This window comes from Equus przewalskii, chromosome 10 (assembly GCF_037783145.1).
Source record: "Equus przewalskii isolate Varuska chromosome 10, EquPr2, whole genome shotgun sequence".
In the NCBI taxonomy this organism is placed as follows: domain Eukaryota; kingdom Metazoa; phylum Chordata; class Mammalia; order Perissodactyla; family Equidae; genus Equus; species Equus przewalskii.
Window position 1 is genome coordinate 6,098,012 of NC_091840.1, and position 17,443 is coordinate 6,115,454.

A 17,443-nucleotide genomic window follows, 5' to 3' on the forward strand; every position below is an offset into this window, starting at 1 on the left:
TCTCAGGAATTTGGCATTTTTATTTCCTGTTTTCAAAGCCAGAGGCAAACAAACATTAAGCAAATCCTAGGTGACGAGACAACTTAGAACAGCCACACAGACCTTGACCTCCCCTGGGATCAGGAAAATGTCCTTTCTCTCCCTCTCCCTGCTTCCTGTTTAACTTGGGACTCAACTGGAACACAACTCTTCCCCAAACATTTTAAATCCAAAAAGACCGGCAGGGGGCACCCTTTCCTTCAGGTTCTGGCCACGCAGTCGAGGGCCCGGCAGGTGAAGGGCACCAGGAGGCAGCCAGGACAGGCTCCTTGCTCTCCTTGGCACCTGCTGTTCCAGGGCCAGGGGGCCCAGTCTCTAACATACCCCGCCATGAACAGAGCTTCTGTGCCCTCAGCTTGAAACGGCTCCATCTAACCCAATAAACAACATAGGAACTCGCTAACCTGCTGGCAGGACTAACCCAAACTCAGCCCTCTGATGGCTGAGGCCAAATTCCTTAGCGTTTTGCTCTCTCCCCAGATAAGTGCTTTCTTGGGAAGTGGGTGGGGAGGCAGCTGGGGCAGCAGCTGGGGAGAGGCTTTGAGGCGGGGGCCTCAAACGTTCTCAGCGGCAAAAACGCTCCAGCACACACTGGCGGGGGGCCGGGGAGGTCTCGGTGGACGAGAAGTACGGCTGCGCGAGGGCGGCCTTGGCTGAGATCCGCCGGCTGGGGTCATACTGCAGCAGTTGCTGTGAAGGAAGGAGGAGAAGGAAAGAGACTGGACCTCGGTGTGGCCAGGGCTGGAGGGGAATTACCCTCCCAGGTCCCAGCTGGAGGGCCCCGAGCCCCAAAGGGCTGCCTTCAAACCCAGAACTGCACGAAGCTACCTCCTCCCAGCTTGCGACCCTGTTCGGGACACTCCCAGAATCTGGGGACAAAGAATTACTTCTAGTCCAGCCCTGTTGGATCACTCCCAGTTTCCTTTAAGCTACTGAGGCTGAGTCAGTCTCTCCCCTTCTGTACTGAGGTTTCCAGGCCACTCCTGGTTGAGACAGACTTCTCTCTATGTGTCAGGAAGTGGGCCAAACCTGTCCAGGGAGTACACTTGGAATTGGGTAGGAACTCAGAATCCCTAAACCAGCCAGGATGTGGAAGGACCCACAGCCCCGGAGTAGCCAGGATGGAGCGCTAAGAGCCTTGGTTGGAAGTCTACACGGTCCCGCTGGTGCTGGGTTGGTAGACACACAGAGACTTCCCGAAAGCTGGACAGACAGCCTGAAGGTGAAAATACTGCTGTGCCTTCCTCTGACCCAACACCAGATTAAAGAGAGAAATGCAGCCCCAAGTCTTTGTGGGCAAGAATGGATGGCTGTGGGCCATCAGGCCTGGGCCAGCCCAAGGCGTCAAGATGATGGAACAGGAAGGGTGAGTGAGGACTGTGGCAGAGGCCTAGGCGGCAGGGAATGGCCTGTCGTGAACAGCCTCATGTGAGGAGTGACCGCTGCAGGGAACACTGAGACAGGAGCAGCTGCAGCCCCTGCCTGGGAAAGCTTATAGCTTACATAGGGTAATAAGGTCCACAGAGGAAAATCACCAAAAACACTAGGCAACTAAGAAAAAGGCAAGTATCACAGCATAAAAACAAAGCTAAGGAAGAAGTTTTAAAAGGGAAGATGAACATTGGACCTATCAGGGGAGAGGCCTCCAGGCTGAACAATCGATATTCCAGTTGTGTACAAGGGTCAGAAAAGAGACCTGCTGGGATTCAGAAGGAGCCAGGGTTCCATAAGAGGCTGGCTGACAAAGGCGACGCTTCTGGTGGGAGGAGCAACTGGAGCCAGGCGGCCTTTCTTGCCGTCGCCTGTCTCATACCTGTACCTACCATGAGCAGGTCCTGGCCCTCTGGCTGCAGATTGGGTACAATCTCCTCCAGCCTCTTCCTGGTCCACTTGGGGAAGCTGCCCTTATAGTCAGGCAGCTGGGTGACTCCTGGCCAGGTGGCTTCAGTGGGTGTCCCCAGGGTCCGAAAGATACGAAAGAGCTGGTCAATCTCAGAGTCACCAGGAAACAGGGCTCTGCGAGTCACCTGGAATGCAGAAGAGGAGAAGGTGTGGGTATGCCTGCATCCCTTGTCATACAAGGTATCCCTTGTCATACAGAATCCAATACCAGGTAAGAAGCCAGACCAGGGAAGCACCTTCAAGATGTCTTTCCCAGGGCTGTGCTAAGAACCCTGGCTTTTTCTGGAATAAACGCTGCTTCCCCACTCCTTAAACCAGTTCCAAACACCTTCTAATCTACCTCTAACAGGAGAATCAGGGTCTCACCCCACCCTAATAGGACCCTGCCTGTGGCCTCCTTGTGGCCATGTTTGCCCCTTTCTCTACCATCTCTGCAAAGATGCAGCCAATGCTCCAGACATCCACAGCCGTTGAATAGAACTTGCTGCCCAACAGAATCTCGGGGGCTCGATACCAGAGTGTCACCACCTGTAGGGGCAAGAAAACGGCATCATTCAGGGTGGCTGAGTGCACGGGTGACATCCCTTTGGCTGCCCTTCTCTCCCCTTTATCCTGCGGTACCTCGTGGGTGTAGGTGCGTAGGGGCACCCCGAAGGCTCGAGCCAGTCCAAAGTCAGCCAGCTTGATGGCACCCAACTCATTAATGAGTAGATTCTGGGGCTTCAGGTCTCGGTGGATGACCCGATGAGAGTGGCAGAAATTCACCCCCTGCAGCAGCTGGAAGAGGTAGCTCTGGAGCAGCAAGCAGGAGAAGGCGCCGGCTGAGCGGACGCGGGGCCGCCGAGCGGGGCCGCAGAGCGGGGCGGACGCTGCTCTTCCCCGTCCTTCCCTCGGTACCTTCACCAAGTGCGTGGGGAGCTCGGAGGCCGGGGTGGAGTCCATGTACTTCTTCAGGTCCTGGCTGAGGAACTCGAACACCAGGTAAAGCTTCTTCTCGCTGTGCACCACGTCCAGCAGCCTGGCCGGGGGACGCCAGTCAGGCTGCGGCTCCCAGGCGAACTGGGACAGGCCCAGCTTCCCTGCCTCTTCCCCGCCTCACCTGACGATGTTGGGGTGCTTGAGCTCTTTGAGCAGGGAGATCTCCCTGATGGCGGTGCTTGGGACCCCCTCGGTCTCCCTGCAGGAAAGAAGGGCACAGCAGTGGAGGCAGGAGCCAGGAAGGGCCTCTGCCTGGGGGGTCACCTGTGCTCCTTATTGCAGAAGGATGGCCCATCCCCCAGCGCCGGGGCACTGTGCTCCTCGCCACACGCTTATCACCACCAGGGGCCCGGGACAAAGCCTGGTCGGGGTGAGGACGAGTGAGGGCGGCACCTCTGCGGCCGCCCCAGTCTAACGGGGCAGCACTGGGACAAGGAATTGAATGTAAAACCCCGACACGAGGGACAGATGGGGCAGCTCCTGGGGTTTCGGGGCACCCCTGGGTGGGGGTCTCAGGGGCCGTCCCAGCACTCACAAATCCAGCCTGATCTTCTTCAGGGCCACGAGCTGCCCTGTCTCCTTGTTCTTGGCCTTATACACCACCCCATAGGTGCCCTCTCCGATCTTCTCTACCTTCTGGAACACATCCATGTCCGCAGAGCTGCCCGGGAAACAAGAGGGCAGCCGGGGCCTTCGCCCCTCACGCCCAGTGCCGCTGGGCCCCCTCCAGCCTCAATGGAGCACCTGTCCAGCCTGCGCCCAGGCTTCCCAGTTCTGGAGGCCTGTGCCCACAGGGCTTACCCTGCTCTGCCTGCCAGGCCACCCGGGCCCAGGCCCCGCTCCGCCCTCCACCCCAGCACATCCCTGGGAAGCTGGCTTGGAGCAGGACTGCCCCTCGCCCAGCCCAGCCCAGCCCAGCCCAGCCCGCCCCCCCCCGCCCAGTCCAGCCCAGGCCCGAGCCCCCAGGCCTCCTGGCCCTGCCCGGCCAGGAAGGTGCCCGGCTACGGCGCGCAGGAGGGCCCAAACTTCTCAGGCCAGAGCCCCTGCCCCTGCCCAGCCTGGCCAGCTCGGGGGGGGCGGAAGGTTGCCCAGAAGGGCTGCCTGAGAGGCCAGGGTCAGCTCAGGGCAGAGGTCGGGGGTCTGGAAGCGTTCTGTAGCCACAGTCCTGCCCTAGGCCGCACAGCCAGGGCCAGGGGCTAGGCCCCGCCGGGTTGTGGGCGCTCGGCCTCCTGTGAGGGCAGAACCTGGGCAGGGGCAGCCGGTCTGCGTCCTGGGCCCCCCACCTGGGTCTGAGTGCCCCCAGCACCCTCCCCTCAGGCCCCCAGCCCAGAATTCACCAGAAACCCTGCGCTCCTGCAGCCTCACTGCCAGCAGACTGCCTGCTCGACGGCTCCCCCTCCTGGCCCCTGCCGGCGCTGCACCACGTGCACACACTCTCTCGCTGCTGAGGCCTTTATTCACGAGGACTTTCTGGAACCCGCGGTGACCCCACACGAGGCACAGCCCCCAGCACGCCAGAGCTCGGCCTCCTGCGGTCTCCTTGGGGGTCGGGGGTCTGTCTGGTTTTGGTGCTTGCTCTGTGGGTTCTCATTTCTGGGACAATCCCAAATTAATAATCCCTCCCCTCGTCTCTCTGGCTCCAGAAAAGGCCGTCACTCTGGGGAAGCTCCTGTATCTTCTCTGCAGCAGCTCCGGCATCTCCAGTGGGCTTGGCCCCAGGAGCCGCGGTCCGATGGGGGGGTTGCCAAGAGTCTCCATTTCCTACTGGCTGTTGTCCCTCTCTCGCTGGTACATCCTCTGCTCCCGGATGGCTTGTTCTAACAAGGGTAGATTCATTCCTTCCACACAAGTCAGCACGCGGGCCTTCACCACAGAACCTCCATCTGAAAGACACAAACACCAAGGTGCTAGCAGTGACTGACTGACAGCAACACACTCTACAGATGCACTCCAGCTGTTTTCCCTCCACTTGTTCTCAGTCCTGAGTTTTAACAGGGTGTTTGACAGGATGCAGGCATCTAGGATGTTGGCAATTTGTCCACCTGGGCCTCAGAACTGTGGGCCTGTCATGCACTACAGGGACATGTCTGGAACCTAGGGGGTAGCCCGACAATTCCACTCTTCATGGAGGAAGGGCCAGAAAGATGTACCCTCTGCTTCCCTCTTTTGTCATCTTAATTCCTGCCACCTTCTCTGTAGGTCCCAATTCCCTGGGGTTGAGGAGGGGTCTCAATCACCATCCTACTTCTCCATTTGTATCAAGGGAGGGGCCCTTTTGGCATCATAGGACCCAGTGGCATTAGCAATTGGGGCAAGGAGAACCCCATATTTAATAAATCCAAGAGGAGGGTTTGGCCGTATAGGGGCAAGTCATCCCACTCTGGACAAGGGGCTAGGGGGTCTTCTAGCAGATGCTGTGGTGCCCTGATGCATTATGGAAAGATGTGTCAATGTTCAGGTGACATCAAACATGAAAGACATCTGGGGTTTGCCCTGATCATTTTTAATTTTATTTTTTTCACTCACTTTCTCTCTGCTCTCTGGGCACAGCAATGAATACATTCAATGTTCTAGGACACTATCCTGTCTCCTTTTGATGCCGTTTTAAGATAGCGGCTCTCCGCTTAGACAAAGTCTGAGCCTAGCCTTCCTTCTGGCCTAGGCCATCTTATTGATTCAACACAGCCTGGGGGCGGAATTCAGAGCATCAGACTGTCTAGATTCCAGCTTTCAACTCAGGAAGATGAACTTGTTTGAAACATGAGGTCACCTGTGTGTTGTCTGCTTCTGCTGGCCCCAGCACTGCGCAGCAGAGACTGCCTGGCCTAGAGTGGAGTGGACTGTGACAATAACTGGATCTGCTGATAATCAGTGGAGACTGCTGATTCTCATTCCTCAGGCCTCTTCTGGAATAGCTGGGTTATCTCTACTGATGAATCACAAAGGACATTTGCCTAAACTTCACTTGGCAGTGAGAGGCCTGCTGCTGCCTTAGCCCTAAATAGTTTCCACAGAGCAGCTGCATGTGTTCAGAACGACACAGGGAAGCAAGGACAAAATCAAGGATCTCTAACTCACAGTTAAATGTTTCGAAATGGGATCCCTCGTCAAATGTTTCCAAACTCCCTGTATGAATATTTTCTTAGTTATTCCACTTAATTTCACAAAACTTTCTTTCCATTAATGCCTATCACTCTTTCCTCCCTCAGGCTGGGGAAACCCTCCCTTCTAGATTTATATAGTGGAACATGTTGTTTCTCCCTGGGAATGAAAAAGTTATTAAATATGGAAGTGAGCTTTAGAAATATGATTATCACAGGGACAAACTGGGCAATGGTGTTAGTCCATTCGTAAAATGTCCGTGTAAATGGAATGAGAAGAACAGTGTCTGAAGAAGAGCTGCAAGGAAGGGAGAAAGGCGTTTACGAACAAGATAGCTGGAGAAATAGTCATTTAGGGGAATTTCTTCTTGCAGATGCAAAGCACCTAGAGAAAAGAAGGGACTGAGTTACAAAGAGCAGTCAGGACACAGCGGGTTGAGGTGTGAGTAGGAGGCAAGAAAGGGGTGAAATGGAGAAAAGACCTTCTTTTAGGCAGTTTGACTGTGAAGGGAGGGAGGGGCATAGCCAGGTAGGGATACAGAGCAGAAGATGACATTATTATTGTTATGATTATTTAATATAGAAGAGGCCTGAGTGCTTTCTGTGCTGGGAGGGAAGAACCAGCGGTAAGGATTCAGTGGAGGGAGCACAGTCCTGCGGGAGGCCAGGCCGTGGATCGCAGCACGGGGGCTGTGCCTCAGGCAGGAGGGATCCTCTCCCTCCAGACTGGAGGAAAGGAGCTACTGATGGGTATGGCTGCATAAAGCTTTAGGAGGAGAGACATCTGCTGTGGCCTCAATTTTACCTGGGATGTAGGAGGTGAGGTTTTGCTGAAAGGGACAGGGCAGGTGATGCAGTAGGGGGTCTTGTGTGACAGGTGAATGCCTGAAATGGCCGTTGTGGATCATGGGAGAGGGGATTGACCGGGACACGTGGAAGGATTTCTAGGGCGCATGGAGGGCCCCAGTGAGATAAGAGACCTTAAAATCACTGTGCTAGGAATCCGAGGAGACTTGTGAAATTTCTCCATCAACGGTCGGGTGGGACCTGAGAGGGTGGAGGTTGGGGTTTCATCAGGCAGGAGTGAGGAGGCAAGAGGTTGAAACTTCTGCCACGAAAGTGCTTGAAATGATAGTGAGGTCCAGCTGGAGGGGAGGAAAGCGAATGGGAGAGAGGTGGAAGAAACAGAGGAGTTCAAAGTCCACAGGTCCTGACAGGGAATGAAGAGGGAGAGGGCAGAAAGACACCCCGGGTGGAACTGCTACAGTTTCAGGTAGCAGAAGTAGGGCAGTTCTGGGTGGGACCACGGGTGTGTGAGGCAGAAGTGGGACAAAGGGACACAGTGGCAGAAGCGGCCTGCTGCAGAGGAGGAGAAAGGTGTTCAATGACAAACTTGAAGAGCCAGCAGGATCCCAGCCCCACCTCTGGGTTCTGCAGTGTGCGTGGTTTGGGTGGCTGACCAGGCCTCCCCTGGGAGGGTGGGAGGAGAACTGCTCTCCTGGGAAAAAGCCAGGTTTCAGGCAAGTCCCAGAGAAGGTGAGAGCATAACAAAGCGGCTTGAAGATGGAGGAGCAGTGTTCCAGAGGACACAACAGGAAGGCTTGCAGGGCAGGAAACAGCAGTCAGGTGGAAGAAAACCAGACCAGGGCGGGATATGTGGGGAGAGCAGTAACCTTCTAGAGCGTCTAGAGCTGAGCTGGGGAGAGGCTGCCCCCCAATACCTTGGGTCCCAGACACGAAGCCCCCAGGCCCGAGGATGACGCCCAAAGAAGGCATCAACCAGCAAGATTCTGCACACAGCTGGCATTTCTTCATCTTTTTGGCCTCCTCAGCTAGCTCTGTGTGCAAAAATTTTAGGAAAGTTCTTCAGCTAGCCTGCTGTCTGTCCTCATAACTGCCAATCTTGCCACAGGGCAGGGCCCTCGTCTAGTTGACCTTTGTGTCCCCACAGGACTTAGGACCTGGGCAGACACACAGAGAACGGGGTGTGAAAGCAGCTACGCTGTGCCAAGGCTAAAGGTCAGGGCCACTTCCATGCTCAGCCCACCCTCTGCCCCTCCTCATCGTCGTCTTTCTTTCCTTGTGTCAGTTGCGAATGATAAGCACGTATTACACAGAAATTAGAAACTTAGGGAAAAAAATTTTTAAGAAAGAAAAAAAAAATACAGATCATGAAGAAAATAATGAGAAGTGGTAAACTAGCCAGAGCCCAGGAAGAATGCTGCTCAATCTGAGACTTATCAGGTTCAGGTTTCCTTTTTTCTTGGGGGGAATACTTCAGAGTGCTATCGTCCGTGCCTTCCCAGTGCGGCCCAGCGGAGGCACACGCCAGACTGCTCTGCTTTTGGTAGTGTTTGGTTTGATGGGGCAGGCCCAGGTGTTCTTGGGGTCCTGATCCCTGCACCACAACATTCCCATCGACCTTCCACCTAATGATTTTAGCAGCCAGCGACAGTGATTGATGTCTGGATTTATTTCATCAGGGCTTTTAAAGAGGTGACTTCTGAATTTAACCATTTCTCCTGTGTTTATTTACGGTGGTTCACCTCTAAAGAACCTACTCTCATCAACCATTTGGTTTCCCTAAAATACTATCCATTCAGAAAACAACAGGATAGATTTGAGGGAAAGACCAGGTTTAATGCAACCAGGAGGAAGCAGTTAGTCAATTCCAGACTCAAGTTCTCCAATAAAAGGCATTAAAAAAAAAAGACAAAAGGGGGCTAGCCCTGTGGCTGAGTGGTTAAGGTTCCATGTGCTCCACTTTGGCAGCACGGGTTCAGCTCCCAGGTGTGGACCTATACCACATGTCAAGGCATGCTGTGGTGGCGACCCACATACAAAACAGAGGAAGACTGGCACAGATGTTAGCCCAGGGACAATGTTCCTCAAGTAAAAAAAGAGGAAGACTAGCAATGGACGTTAGCTCAGGGACAATCTGCTCAGAAAAAGAAAGAAAAAAGGAAGACAGAACTGTTACAAGAGACTTGGGATATGTAACTCAAATGCAATGTATTGACTTTCTTTGGATGTTGATTTGAACTAACCAATTGTAAAAAGCCATTTTTTGGTATTCGGGGGAAGTGAACGTGAGATAAAGTATTAGATTATATTGAGGAACAGCTATTAATTTTGTTGGGCGTGATTGTCATAATGTTAGAGATACATTATTGATATATTTACAGGTAAATGAAATGATGTCAGATTTTCTCTAAAAACACCAGCAAAGTAAATAAATAAATGTGGGCAGTGGTGACACAAAACAGCGGAATGTGGACCACTGCCAAATCTGTGTGATGGGTACATGGTGGCTAAGTCTACCATTCTACTTCTGTGCACGTTCAATTTGAAAACATTGAATTGAAAAAATTATATGGATTGAATTTATAAACTTTTTTTCCCCAATTTTCTTCCCACAAATAATTCCAAATGTCCGTTCCAGGCCCTGCCCTCGCCCTGACCTGCTATCCCACCTTAGTTTCAACCCCTCTCTGTATTTGCAGTCGCGCCTTAGAGTTCCAGACACTGGGCAGTGGGTTCCTGTGAGCTCCCAGGACTCACCGCAGAGGCTGGGAGGGCAGAGAAAGCCTCGGGTGACTTGGGCTGTAGTCAAGGTGGAAAGCAGTCAGAAAAAGGCTCTTTGTCCCCTTCTCACCCTCCTCCCGTCACCTCCCTCAGAATGACTATGAGGGCGGGAACTCTGTGAGCACAAAGGCTTAAGCCTGAATAAATCTTAATTTTCATTAAATCAAATATAATTAAAGTGAACACCATTTAATTACATTTTTTTCTGGTGCATTTCATCCAGAGTTAAAAACCACTGCGACTTTTGGAAAGTACGTCGGTAGTGTAAATCAAGAAACACGAATGCTTGTCTCCTTTAAGAGAGCAATTCCACTTTTAGGAAACTACCCTAAAGAAATATTCAGAAAATGACAAAGATTAGTGCACAAGGCTACGAACTGCAGCATTTTTAATAGATAGATAAATAGTTATGGGTTTTTGGGGTTTTTTTTTACCTTTTTTCCCTTCTGGCTATAAAAGCAATACATTTTCATTGTAAAATGCTAATAAAAGTAAAAGGAACCCCACAATCCCACTGCCTAGAAATAACTACTATTGACATTTTGGCAAATAATCTTTCAAATTTTTTTTGAGGAGGATTTGTCCTGAGCTAACATCTGTGCCAACCTTCCTCTATTTTCTATGTGGGTTGCTGCCACAGCATGGCCACCAACAAGTAGTATAGGTCCGCACCCAGGAACTGAATCCCGGCTGCCAAAACAGAGCACACCAAACAACCACTAGGCCATGGGGCCGGCCCCTCAAACTTTCATGTATGTAAAAAAATGTATATTAAACAAAAGTGAGATCATGCAATACATATTGTTTTGTAAACTGCTTTTACTTGGTAAGATATTGTGAACGTCTTTTCATGTCAATCGATACAAATTTATAACATCATTTTTAATGGCTGCATAATATTCTATTGACTGAATATACCATAGTTTCTTTAACCAATAAATGTACAGTATATTTATAAAAGCAAGAAGTGGAAACAATATAAATACCCAACAGCCATGTGAATTAGGATACACATCTAGTCTATAAAATGTTATATAGCCATTGAACACACTGAACACATATCTAGAAAAATTTTAAAGACATGAGGAAATACTTATGATAGAATGTTAAGGCAAAACAACCAGATACAACATTATATACTATGAACTCAACCGTGTAAAGGAAAATGGCCCAGGGATGGCTGGAATGCGAGTACCTAGGTTTTAAAGAGCAACCTTCAACTCTTGATGTCAGAGAGATTCTCCCAGGTTGCTTTTATTTCTTCCCTTGTGTTCTATTTCTCTTAACCCTGACTTCCTGGCCTGTTACTCCAGCCCTATCCTCTCTGAGCCCAGGTTTTCTCATCTATGAAGTAACGAGTAATAAGACAGATTAAGGGCTGGTGGGCAGATTCAAAAAGATTTAAGCAAACCACCTGGTACCAGGCCTGGCGTGTTGCAGGTTTTCAGAAATTAATGGCATCTCTCCCCTCTTTCTTGCTTCCCTATGGCAGGTCTAACCTGAGCCCAATCAAGTCTGTTTCTCATGAGTCCTTGAACTTGTGGGCTGATTTGAAAGGAATGTTAACCTCAAAGAGGGACTCCTGTTGGGTTACAAGCCAGGCCCAGCCCTAAGTGAGTCACCCAAAAGATGCCCCACTCAGGACCCAGAGTGGAAAATGGTGTGCGAGGTCATGACTTACTCTTCTGGTGCTCGAGGTCCCCAAGGACCGTGTACAGGGAGCCCACCTGGGCTTGGAATGGCTCCACCAGCTTGGTGCAGACGAGGATCTGGTGCTGGTCAGACCCATGCTGAGCCATCAGGGTCACTCGGGACTGGGTCATGTCGTAGAGGCACAACCTGGAGGTCAGGGAAAGCGCGATCATTTCTATCCGTAGACAGAACCACCACTAAGCTCAAAAGGTTTTGGGAGGCCAACAAATCCAAGGGAAAATGTTCAGCTCACTCTGATCAGAGAAATAAAAATGGCAGCAACAAATCAGTGAAATTTTTTTCAGTCTATATTGTTGAGGTATAAATTGCAAGCATTAAAAGGCACCTATTTAATGAGCGTTAACAAAAGTATACACTTATGTAACCACCACTCAAGACTTAGTACATCTGTATCACCCCGAAAAGTTCCCTTGTGCCTCTTTGAAGTCTATCCCATCTTCCCACCCCAGGCGAGCACTGGTCTGATTTTGGTCTCCATAGATGAGTTTTCCTACTCAAGCACCTCATATAAATGGAATCAGACAGCATATATTCTTTCGTGTCTAGCTTCTTTCTTTCTTTGTGTCTAGGGTTCTGGTTGCTCCACATCCTCACCAGCACTTGGTATAGTCAGTATTTTTAATTTTAGTCTCTCTAGTGGGCATGAAATACCACATCATTGTGATTTTAATTTGCATTTCCCTGGTGACTAATGACGTTAAGCATCTTTTCACGTGCTTATTGGCCATTTGTGTGTGTGTGTGTGCACGCACATGAGGAATATTGGCCCCGAACTAACATCTGTGCTAATCTTCCTCTATTTTATGTGGGATGCCACCACAGTGTGGCTTGATGAGCCAGGCTAGGTCCACGTCCGGGATCCAAACCTGCAAACCTCAGGCCGCTGAAGCAGAGCATGCGAATGTCACGGGGCCGACCCCCATTTGTAGATATTTTTTAAAAATCATTAAATGCTTTTTGCTTGCTTTTTGTATGATTGCTAACCTATGTATACCTTCTTTCGTGAAGTGTTCGTTCAAGTCTTTTACCTCCTCCCCTTTTTAATATTCTGCTATGTATGCTTTTTCCCTCCAGTTTTATCAAGTTATAATTGAAGTAGAATAAACTATACATATTTAAGGTACATAATTTGACATTTAACATTGTATACACTTGACAAACCATCAGCACAATCAAGATAATGAGCATATCTTTTCATCACCCTGAGAAGTTCCCTCTTGTCCTTCTGTAAGCCTCCTGCCCCCCCGACCCAGGCAACCCCACTGATCTGCCTTTTTACATTATAGATTACTTTGCATTTTCTACACTTTTATATACAGAGAACCATACATGTAATTTTTTTTGGCCTGGTTTCTTTACTTTAGTATATTTGAGATTCATCCACGTTGTTGCATGTTGCAGTAGTCCATTCCTTTTCACTGCTGAGTAGCATTCCATTGTATGGATATACCACAGTTTGTTTGTTCATTCACCCAGATGGACATTTGGGATGCTTCCAGTTTCTGGCTATTACAAAGAAAGCTGCTATGAATATTCATGTACAAGTCTTTGTGTGGACATACGCTTTCATTTCTCTTGGGAAATACCTAGGAATAGAATGGCTGGATCACACGATAGACATATGTTCAGCTTTTTAAGAAACTGCCAAACTGTTTTCCAAAATAGTTGTGCCATTTTACATTCCCAACAGGAATGTATAAGAGTTCCAGTTGTTCCACATCCTCATCAGCATTTAGCACTGTCAGTCTTTCTAAATTTAGCCAGCTTCATGGGTAAGAGTATCTCCTTGTGGTTTTAATTTGCATTTCTCTAATGACTAATGATGTTGAACAAACTTTCATGCGTTTATCTCCCATCTGTATATCTTCTTGGGCAGTACCTCTTCAAATCTTTTGCTCATTTTAAAATTAAGGTTTTTGTCTTCCTGAGTTGTATGAATTCTTCATATATTCTAGATACAAATCATTTGTTGGATATATATAATATATAATATATATATACACACACACATACATCACACGTTTTCTCCCAGTTTGTGGCTTGCTTGTTAATTTTCTTAATAGTATCTTTCGATGAGCAGAAGCTTTTAATTTTGTTGAGGTCCAATATATTCATTGTTTTTCTTTGATGGTTTTTGCTTTCTGTCTCTTATCTAAGATATCTTTGCCTGTCTCAAGGTTGTGAAGATTTTCTCCTGTTTTCTTCTAAACATTTTATAGTTTTAGCTTATACATCTACAACCCAGTTCAAATGATTATTTTTTTTGTATGCTGTGAGGTAGGGATCAACGTGCTTTTCATCCCCATAAGAACATCCACTTTTTCCAGCATCATTTATTGACATGACTACCTTGCCTCACTCAATTACATTGACGTCTCTGTTGAAAATCAATAATTTTGGTTAAATAAATAGATTACGGTTAAATAAGTTGTGGCATATCTATGCAATGAAATAAAATGGATCTATTTAAAGTGATAATATAGAGCTACGTATCTTGCATGGAACTAGGTGTACCATACACAGTTAAGTAAGTAAGTAAACAAATAAATGGTACAATATAGTAATAGATTAGGATCTCATCTAGGTTAAAATATTTCTCCATGCATGTACATGTACCCTCCAAGATGGTCCCCAATAATTCTCATCTCCTGATACTCACATCCTTGTGTAGTCCCCTACCATCCTGATTAATGTCGACCTGTGTAACGAACAGGATATTGCAGAAATGACTGACAGTGACTTCTGCGGTTAGGCCATGAAAGGCATTTTGGCTTTTTCTTTCCTCTCTCTGTTAGATGACTCATTTTCGAGAAAGCCACGTTACGAGGATTGTCAAGCAGCCCTAAGGAAGTTCCTCCTACATTGTGAGGAACTGAGTCTTCTTGACAACAGCCAGCGCTAACTTGCCAAACACATGACTGAGTCACCTTAGAAGCACATCCTTCAGGCTCAAGCAAGCCTTCCCTGTAAGCTTGTAAGTGAATCCGAGCCAGAACCACCCAACTAAGCCATTGCCAAATTCCTGACCCACAGTAACCATGAAATAATGCGTATTTGTTGTCATTTGAAGCTAGCGAATTTGGGAGTAATTTGTTACAGAGCAATATGTGACTAACACAGTATGTATTTATATACAGGTATTGTGCATATACACACCAACCCACATATACATATATACATACACACACGAAAAAGTGTGTAATCACCAAAAGGTTAGCAGTGGTCGTCCAGACAGTGGGATTATAGGTGATTTTTGCTTGTTATCTTTCTGTCTGTATTTTTTATAATGAATATATATTGATTTTTTAGCATATTATAAATAGGTAGACAAAATTACAGTAAAACTATTTTAATTGGTTTTCTTGGGGGGTAAAGCCATTTAAAGATCCCCCCACCATGTGAAAAAACAACCATTCTCACCTGCCGAATGTTCTCAGCGTGCCCCCATCAGGAACTTGGCCGGCACTGACCTCCCACGGAAAGTAATAGATCCCAGGTTTGGGCAGCATCATTATTCCTGTAACCAAATAGGTGAGATGGATTTTTGAAGATTCCTGACAAACCAAGCAGACCACGAGACAGAGATTAGCAGACGCCTGAGACCAGCAACACCTGAAAGGCTAGTTCCAGTGGGTGGTGTTTTAAAATTAAAAAAAAATTTTTGATAGGTTATACATTCACATATTTTAAAAAACAAAACAATGTACGAAAGACCCATGCACCCTGCGGAGAAGTATTGTTGCCACTCCAATCCCTATGCAACCCATTTCCTCCCCAAGCCCCTAAGGCAGTCTGTAAAGGAGCAGATCGTAAGGTATGATCTCTGTTACGACTAATCAACTCTGTCATCAAAGTAGGAAAACACTCACAGGCAAAACATAAGCAAATGAGCACAGCTGTTCCTTCAAACTGTGTTTACAGACACAGGCGATGACCTAGATGGGCCGTGGCTGCCGTTTGCCAACCACTGCCCTAGAGGAAGCCATTTTTATAAATTTCTTACGTATCCTTTCCTTACGCAAATAAAAACAAATAGGAGGCTATATTTATTTTTCCTCTACGCTATAGTATACATACTGTTCTGCATCTTGATTTTTTTCACTCAATATATATATATGTATATATTCTTTTTAAGATTGGCACCTGAGCTAACAACTGTTGCCAATCTTTCTTTTTTCCTTTTCTGCTTTTTCTCCCCAAATCTCCCCCAGTACATAGTTGTATGTCTTAGTTATGGGTCCTTCTAGTTGTGGCATGTGGGACGCCACCTCAGCATGGCCTGACGAGCGTGCCCAGGATCTGAACCAGCGAAACCCTGGGCCACCGAAGCAGAGCCCGTGAACTTAACCACTCGGCCACGGGCCTGGCCCCTAGAATAGTTTTAGATTTATAAAAAAAAATTTGCAAAGATGGTACAGAGAGTTCCTATATACATAGGAACATCCATTTTTTCCGTATAATTAACATCTTACGTTAGTATGATACTTTGTCACAATTAAGGAACCTGTACAAATATGTTATTATTAACTCAACTCCGTACTTTATTTAGATTTAAGTTTTTCCCTAATATCCCCTTTCTGTACCAGGGTTCCCTCCAAGATACCGCATTACATTTAGTTGTCATGTCTCCTAAGACTCCTCCAGGCCGTGACAGTTTCTCAGGCTTTGCTTGTTTTTTGATGACCTTAACAGTTTTGAGGTATACTGGTCAGCTATTTTGTAGAATGACCTTCAGTTTGGGCTTGTCTGATGTTTTTCTCATGGTTAGACTGGGGTTATGGGTTTTTGTTAATAATTTTTAAAAAGAGAGGAGAGTGGTGAAATAAGTTAAATAATAACAATGCAATGGACACTCAACAGGCTTTGTAAGAAAATGAGATATTGTATGTACTCATATGGGAAGATCTCCAAGATATACTATCAGGAAACAAAGTAAGGAGCAGGTGTGTACATATATGTACATTTGTGTGTGTGTGTGTGTGTGTGGAGAGAGAGACAGACAGAGAGAGAACACTCTATAACATAAGGAGCCACATGTAGAAAATGTTAGAGAAGTGGGGATTCAGGAATAATTATTCAATGACAAAGGAATCCTGAAGGTGACAGCTGAGGGAGTCTGGAACTGGCCACCCTAAGATATGTCTGTTTAGCATGAGGATTATTTTGGACTGGTTACTTTTACAAACTGCAGACATGAGAGAAACTCTGGAAAGTAGAATTTACATACCCTTTGTTAAGAGATATTTACATTTGTAAAGGAAATCTCCATCTGTAAAGGTGTCTCCCTCTCTGTATGAGGAGGAAGGGGGATGACCTTATCTCTAGAAACTCTTAATCAATGCCAAAGGCAAGGACTTAAATCTGCATCTTGTTTACTGTACGTGTGTGGTAATCTCCTGTAGCTGACTCCCCCGACCCCCAACACCCTCTCTTTCCCTTTAGCTGAAGACGATATTTAAGGTGGTGGCTTCAGCCATTTTGGCCAGTTGCTCAGCTTGCCTGGGCCTCTCCCACGTATACATGTTATAAAGCTCTGTTTAATTTTCTCCTGTTATTCTGTCTCATGTGAATTTAATTTGTTGTCTGGCCAGAAGAACCCACAGTGGGTAGAGGAAATGTCTTCCTCCCCTACACAGGCTTCAACTACTTTTTTTTTTTTTGAAAGATTGGCACGTGAGCTAACATCTGTTGCAAATCTTCTTTTTTTCTTCTTCTTCTTCTTTCTCCCCAAAGCCCCCCAGTACATAGCTGTATATTTTTAGTTGTGAGTCCTTCTAGTTGTGGCATGTGGGATGCCACCTCAGCATGGCCTGATGAGTGGTGCCATGTCCACGCCCAGGATCCGAACCGGCGAAACCCTGGGCCGCCATAGGCGAGTGCATGAACTTAACCATTCGGCCATGGGGCCAGCCCCTCAACTACTTCTTGATAGGACAAGTGGAGATATGAACAAAGAAAATGGTAATTAAATAATCCCAAATAAGATCCTTGCAGAGACCAGAGGACTTAGCTTTAGTCCAGAAGTTTAACGTGACCTAGAATCTTGCACAATTGGTTTCCATATCCTCTAATGAAGAGGTCATCAGGCAGTGTTATCAGTCAATGTTCAGCGGTCATTTCTTTTT

At 47.6% G+C, this 17,443-nt stretch overlaps 2 protein-coding genes across 10 annotated transcripts in view; both read right to left on the reverse strand.

Annotated features, from left to right (window-relative positions):
* CDK3 (cyclin dependent kinase 3) lies at window positions 1-4,519 on the reverse strand. 4 transcript variants are annotated; one of them, XM_008513318.2, is made up of 8 exons: window positions 4,257-4,519; window positions 3,455-3,580; window positions 3,041-3,118; window positions 2,839-2,959; window positions 2,563-2,733; window positions 2,368-2,469; window positions 1,863-2,066; window positions 1-729 (listed from the first exon to the last, which is right to left on the reverse strand). In XM_008513318.2, the coding sequence occupies exons 2-8, from the start codon at window positions 3,568-3,570 to the stop codon at window positions 604-606; spliced, it is 918 nt and encodes a 305-aa protein (XP_008511540.1). In that variant the 5' UTR covers window positions 3,571-3,580; window positions 4,257-4,519; the 3' UTR covers window positions 1-603. The 4 variants fall into 4 exon arrangements, with proteins under 4 accessions (XP_008511540.1, XP_070417539.1, XP_008511541.1 ...); XM_070561438.1 differs by having other exon boundaries at window positions 2,563-2,718; window positions 4,257-4,390; XM_008513319.2 differs by lacking the exon at window positions 4,257-4,519 and having other exon boundaries at window positions 2,563-2,718; window positions 3,455-3,931.
* Window positions 4,358-17,443, reverse strand: part of TEN1 (TEN1 subunit of CST complex) — an 18,722-nt gene continuing 5,636 nt past the window's right edge. For 5 of the 6 annotated variants that reach the window (XM_008513322.2, XM_008513324.2, XM_008513323.2 and 2 more), the window contains exons 2-4: window positions 14,739-14,835; window positions 11,287-11,444; window positions 4,358-4,802 (exon numbers count right to left, since the gene is read on the reverse strand). In XM_008513322.2, the coding sequence (XP_008511544.1) occupies window positions 4,681-4,802; window positions 11,287-11,444; window positions 14,739-14,830 (372 nt within the window). In that variant the 5' untranslated portion in view covers window positions 14,831-14,835 and the 3' untranslated portion in view covers window positions 4,358-4,680. Of the gene's footprint in view, window positions 4,803-11,286; window positions 11,445-14,738; window positions 14,873-17,443 lie in introns of all 6 variants that reach the window. The other variant, XM_070561439.1, reaches the window with a different exon arrangement.